This window comes from Myotis davidii, unplaced genomic scaffold, assembly GCF_000327345.1.
Source record: "Myotis davidii unplaced genomic scaffold, ASM32734v1 scaffold937, whole genome shotgun sequence".
Taxonomy (NCBI): Eukaryota; Metazoa; Chordata; class Mammalia; order Chiroptera; family Vespertilionidae; genus Myotis; species Myotis davidii.
Genome location: NW_006288252.1, coordinates 221,703 through 228,112, shown reverse-complemented (window position 1 = coordinate 228,112; position 6,410 = coordinate 221,703). Strand labels below are relative to the sequence as shown.

At 59.4% G+C, this 6,410-nt stretch overlaps 1 protein-coding gene across 1 annotated transcript; it reads right to left on the bottom strand.

Moving 5' to 3' along the window:
• Positions 1-597: 597 nt before the first annotated feature.
• Positions 598-2,106, bottom strand: TADA2B (transcriptional adaptor 2B). Its single transcript, XM_015561576.1, has 2 exons — positions 1,894-2,106; positions 598-1,760 (listed from the first exon to the last, which is right to left on the bottom strand). The coding sequence occupies exons 1-2, from the start codon at positions 2,060-2,062 to the stop codon at positions 961-963; spliced, it is 969 nt and encodes a 322-aa protein (XP_015417062.1). The 5' UTR covers positions 2,063-2,106; the 3' UTR covers positions 598-960.
• Between the last annotated feature and the right edge of the window lie 4,304 nt (positions 2,107-6,410).

Below are 6,410 nucleotides of genomic sequence, written 5' to 3'. Positions count from 1 at the left end.
CTAGCGAGGGCTGGGCAGAGCCGGGTCTGAGTCTGGTTAAGTCAGTGACTCAGCAGCAACACGGGGGCCTTGGGACCAACGGCCACATGGGCCGGCCCGTCTCGCCTGGCTAGTCTGCAGGGTACAAGGCCACCTGAAGGTCAGAGGCTTGGCCAGGCTGGTGTGGTCAGGGTTTCCCTGAAAAAGGTACTTGTAGCTGTGAGACACCAACACCAGAACACAACTTAGCCATGAACTTCCTAAAACAAGGGCTTGCAAGTAAAATGCACGTAAGTCCAAAGAGCAGCCAGCAGCTGCCCCCCAGGAAAGGGCTCAGTCCTGGCCATTGCACTGGTCCTGGCTGCCACGCTTCCCACAGCCACCCTCTACGCTAGGGGGCGCTGCCCATTTCCAAACTGAAGGGGGGGAGGGGCTCTGCCCAGCGGGCGCAAAAGGGGTAGTTTCAGGGTCTGGGAACTGCAAACTCAAACTGCAGCTGCCAGTAGCTAAGGGGGAGCTCATTTGGTCTCTGTTCGCTACCAGCCTCTTCCTCACGGTCCAAGGAAGCTTGACCCTGCCCTCTGGCCTCACTGCCCACCTGCCCGGCGCCATCTACGGTGCCCCGCGCCCCGCGCCGGAGCCAGTGTCACAGGCAAGGCTGGCAGCCGGCGGCCAGCACAGGTGTGCACCGAAGCGAAGGGGCTCCCGGGGCCGCTCCCATCTCCACGTTCTCCACACTCAACACAAAGGCAAGCGTCATCTTAGCGCATTGCTTTTAGCACTAAGGTACAATATGCCTGCATCTGCTTCCCTCCTGATCTGATCTAAGACTGTTACTATTGCTTCTTCCAGAGGGCCACGAGAACAACTTACATCCTAAAAAAGAAACTCAATTTGCTGAAAAAACAACCATGGGGGAAAGCAGTTGCTGTCCCACCCTCCCAGTCATTTGGCTCACAAGCGCCCCGGGCTCCGCCCGCTTCAGGAGGCGTCCCTGGATATCCACCCGCTCTCGGTGAGGAAGTTTAAAATCCTTTTCTTCAGGACCTTGTCCAGGTAGCTGGGCAGGCGGCTCTTGGAGGGGATGCCCTGGCGCTTCTGGAGGTGGTCTTTGATGATGATGGTCTTGGCGGTCACGTAGCGCGCGGGGCTCAGGTTCAGGGAGCTGCAGAGCGCCTTCTCGCGGTCCGACAGCAGCTCGAAGCCCGGCAGGTTCTCGATGGCGGCGAACTCGCCGTCCTTGGCGTCCTCCCGCCCGCGCTTGGCGCCCGCCGAGTTCCGGTTCTCCTTCCGCTTCTCCCGCTTGTGCCGGGCCGCCTCGTACTCGGCCGACTCCTCCATCTTGGTGATCCCGTTGCGCCGGTACCGCTGCAGCTCCCGGATCTTGGCGCGCAGCATCTTCTCCTTGTGCATGTTCTCGAACAGGTCGTCGAACTCCTTGCAGGACATGAACTGGTAGAGCGGCCGCAGCTTCAGCCGCAGCTCCCGCTCCTCCTTGGTGATCTTGCGCTTGGCCGCCTTCTCGCGCTCCTTCTTGTCCTTGCCCAGGAAGGCCGGCACCAGGTTGTAGTCGCGGGCGATGTTCTTGCGCCGCTGCCGCTCCCGCAGCTTCCGCACGTACATGTCCACGTGCGCGCGCTTGAGCTCGATCTCCACGTCGTCGTCGTCGTAGTTGACCGAGAGCCCGCTGATGAGCGTCTCGGCGTCCTGGTCGTACTCGATCTCGTAGTCGTCGCGCAGCGGCATGTAGCCCAGCTGCTGCTGCTCGGCCACCGAGATGTCTAGGGGAGGCAAGGGGGTGGTGAGGCTGGGAGAGAGGGGGCCTCCACTGGGGCAGGTGTGGTCGGTCACCCGGTTGGGGATGGTGTCGGGGATGCAGGCCTTCCCCAGGTTGCCGTGGATGTACATGCTTACGTAATGCTCCATCACTTCCTGGGGAGTCCGGGAGGCCCCTACGTGGGCAGCCATGTCTTCCTACAACGACAAAGGTCAGAGTCATTCCCAAAGCCAGAGGGTCAGACTCAGGGTTCCCACAAATCCCCTCAACCTTTCCCCAAGGCGACCTGGACTCCTGTCCCATCATGACCCCTCCCCACACAGTCCACGCCCTCTCCTGGACAAAGTGAATCCAGAGATGTGGACACTCGCCAGGCCTCAGCGGACCCGGCGACAGAGCTGAGACTGGAGTCCTCCTCTGAGATCTGAACTGGCTCCTGGTTCCTGAAATAGACTAGCAGGGCCCACCTGGTGCTGCATGTGAGGTGGAAGGTTGTCTGTCTGTGAAGGGACACGGGTGGGCAAGGCCACAGAGCACCAGGTGCCCTGCTCCTCCCAGTCTAACCTCCTCATTCCCAGACTAGAGAAGAGAGTGGTCCAGAGTTCATGCCAGGTTCCCTGGCTACAAGAGGGACCCCATTCTACCGTGCTGTCCGCCTCTGGGCACCGGCAGGGCCCCGCCCCTGTGGCTGACACTCCCTGGCTGGAAGTGCCTCCGAAAGGGGCGGGCTCTCAGTCGCTCAGTGAAGTACTCTGCGAGGTCACCCGCACATCAGGTTATTAATGGGAGGAAACTGTACAGCTCCCTCAATCCTTCCTTCTGCCAAGAGACCTCTTCCTTAGCTCAACCGCCAAAGCCACTTCAGAAAGCAAGCGCCCCAGCAGCACTCAGCGCCCACAGCCTCCACCCGCGCCGCCTGCTCTCCTGACACACGCTGCCTTCCGCCCAGCAACACTCACCCCGCAACATCGGGCTGGTTTCTGTACCCCAAAGGCCAAACTGGAACCCAAGAAACCAGCCACTCCATGCGGCTGGGCTGATGACAAGGTGGGCATGGCCAAGAGGGAAGTGTTTGTGGTGCGGTGACCAGACCCTACAGCTGAGGCCCCAGTCAGGGCCCCGGCCCCTGCAGGCACTCCGGCCCAGCACGGTGGTGCCGAGGGCGGGGCTTACGACACAGGAACAAAGAAGGCCATGCTGGGACCTACCGTGAGCAAAGGGAAGGTCTGAGCTAGAACTCGGTCCTGGTCTCATGGGGATGAAATTTACATACTTTCTTTAAAAAGTCAAGAGCCTCAACTCTGTTCGTTGTATTTTCCCAGGAAGCATGTGGTCCAAAAAGAAAAACCAAAACCAAACCACAAGCACCCCCAGCATCTACTGCCTCTGTGACCCGGCTGGCCACGCCCCACCTCTGGCTGCCCGCGGGGGTGGTGGTACAGGCACGTCGGGCCTAGCCCATCGGCTCCCCAAAGCTGCAGCTGCTACAGAGTAAGGATCGTCTGCAGGGGCCTCCCGGGCAAGGAAGCTGGGTGCCGCTGCCCTCCCAGCGAGCCTGCCGCTCCCCCGAACCTCAGCATCAGCAATCTGCCTCTGCGTCCTCAGCAGCGCAGAGCACCACATTCGGGTGAAACTTAAATCCGGGAAGAACAGAAGGCTTCTGGCTAATCAAGGGTACCTGACCAAACCGAGATGATCTGCTCCTGTTTTCGCTTATCTCCATCAACGTCAGCACTCTGGGAGCAGAGCGCAGGCAGCAAGGCAGCCCCAGGGCGGCGGATGCGTGGGCCACGTGGGGCAGCTCCGACCCCTCCAATGCTCACCAGGTGTCTCCTGGGCCGGCAGGCAGGAGGGCCAGCGGTGGGCACTGTGCTGACACCGGCTGTCTCTAGGTTACAGAGGGGACTTTGCTCTCGGATGCTCCATGTGAAGCCACAGATCAGAGGGACAGGAGCCGGGCACTCCCAGAACAGCCTCAGCCACTGCCCAGGGCAACTAAGCCTCACCAGGACCTGGGGCTCAGCGATTTCCGAAAGACAAGCGCCCCTCAGGGCACCACACCCCTGAATGAGTCAGGAAAACACAGACCCTAATCCTCAAGACCTGTGCAATGGAGAGGAGGGTCCTCGTGGACCAGCCACGGACAGCACAGCTCTGGTTCTAACGGAGTCGGTGCCGTGAAGCTCCACCTGAGGAAGGGCATCTAACGTGACTGACTGAGCGCCGGCCTCCGCGCTCCACGGCGAGCTGGCACCTGCCGCTCAGCCCAGTGCCTCCTCTGGTCTTCCACGGGCCATGGTCACGCAGCACTGCCCGCCTCCTGCGAGTGTGAGATGCGTCCTGTCACCGCACGGCGGCAACACTCCGGACAGCAGCAGACCCCTGGGGCCGGCTCTCCCGCACGTGTGCCAAGGCCAAAGTGTTTCTCTGATCTGGATGGATGGGTGGGGAGGCAGAAGCAACAGAACTTGGGGAATGAGATTTGGAGAGAAAATTCAACTCAAGTACAACCTAAACAGGGAACACACTGTCCTGAAGTGCCCCCCTGCCTCCCCACCCTCCACACACAGTGACAGCGGGGACGCAGCCCAAAGCCTACGGAAGCCGGGTTCCAGGTTTGTTCCTTCCTTCACGTTCTCTTAGAAGAAAAGAGACTCCCATCTTCGGAAAAAGACAGAGACAGGTGTGCTGCTTCTCTAAAGTCCTTTGAAAAGGGTAAGGTGTCTCTAAGACACGCGAGTCCCAGGAGGTCTCCTTTCCAAGATCCCTGGACTCTGGCCAGACGCCGCCTCCAGGAGAGGAAGTGAGAAGTGCTCTGGGGCCTGGCCTCCCTCCTGCCTCCTCACGGCTCCCCATAATGGCCTCCAGCACCTGACCAGGAAGAGGATGCACACAGTCCAGAGAAATCGTCGTCAACAAGGTCGGCGGCTCCCACCAGTGGGGCTGGCTCAGGGTTCTCTCCTCCGGGTTCCAACCAGAGCCACTGCCACCGTTCTGACCTGGACACCCCCACACAGGGACTCAACGGACAAAACCTTTAGAGGCTCCCATCAGGGAACCAGGCCTCTCACACGGGGCTGGCCACCATCTAGGGTGAAATGTAAAAACGTAGGGAGGCCGACGCAGACTTTCCTGAAAGCTAAACTTTGCCACTGAAAGGACGGCCCCTCATCCTTACTATCTGGGTGTGTTTAAGATCACCTTTCTCTTTGTGAAATGGTGATAGCTAATTGGCCTTTAAACATTTTTCACTATCCTTACGTGGCGAACCTAACGTCAGCAATTTCCTTTCAACATGAATGGTCTACAAAATCTGAAGGTCTGGGCAGTGCACACCTGCCAGCGTTAGCCACGCTCCTCCTGCCATCCAGGGGCCTTGCAGACCCGTCCCCGCCCCTCCCCTGCTGGAAATGCCTTCTCTGGGTGCAAGGGCTCTGGGGCAGCCTTTGGGGTTCCTGTCCTGGCTCCACCCCTTAGGAGCTGACAACTGGAACACAATGCTTAGCCTCTGTGCCTCAGCCGCCTCCTCTGAATTACGACGGTAATGCACGACCTACTGCACAGCACGGTGAGGACAGTTAAGTGCGGTCATGCCTGTGCAGCTGGCCAGTGCCCGGCGTGGGTCTGTGTTCCCTCCATGGTGGCCCACGCCTGTTACTGCTATGACGCTGTTAGCTTCCTCCACAGGACACAGTCACCTCCTCCAGGAAGCCGTCAGTGGCCCCAGAGCTGGGTTCCGATTCTGGCTCAGTGACCCTGGCTGTGAGAGCCTCATCCTATCAGCTTCTGCCCCTCCATCGGTAAGCCTCCTCTCGAAGGGCTTTGTCCAGACAGAATAGAAACCACATGACAGGAAGTCCCCATGGGAGTGCATGCCAAGGTCACCTCACCTCACCTCCTAGCACAGTGATAGCGAACCTATGACACGCGAACTCATTTTTTTGGTTGATTTTTCTTTGTTAAATGGCATTTCAATATATAAAATAAATATCAAAAATATAAGTCTTTGTTTTACTATGGTTGCAAATATCAAAAAATTTCTATATGTGACCCGGCACCAGAGTTAAGTTAGGGTTTTTCAAAATGCTGACACGCCGAGCTCAGAGGTTCGCCATCACTGCCCTAGCAGTTCCCACCGGCAGGAGCAGCCCAGCCACACACTTTGTGGGACAGGAGAATAAACGGAGGCTGAGCGGCCCCCGAGGCCTGTCCCCACACCAGAGCGCCATGCTGATGACACACAGGAGGCGGCGGACCAAATGCGTCCTGGTGCTTGAAACCAGCAGAGGGAGGCCGACGGGGCTGCTCTTGTCCGGACAAAGGCGCCCACCCTCTCCACTCCAGGCGCTGGGTCCGGTAAGGGCACGGTGGCACTGACCTCTGCCCGGGACGGAGGATGCAGTTCAGTGTCCGCAAACGCAAAGCGGCTGCTATCTTTAGCTGCACAGCTGCAGCAACCCCCCACCCACACCCTTCTCCCGGGGGTCTGGGCTGGGAAGCACTCCGAGGCAGCTTTATCCCCCCCTCCCCCTGCTCTGCAGCCAGGCCTGGGGGATGGGGGGCAGAGGAGCAGCGGGGATTTCCTTTGAGAGATGGAAGCGTCCAGAGGCCCACCGCATGGAGCTGCGGCTCCCGGGCACCAGCACTGAGGTGG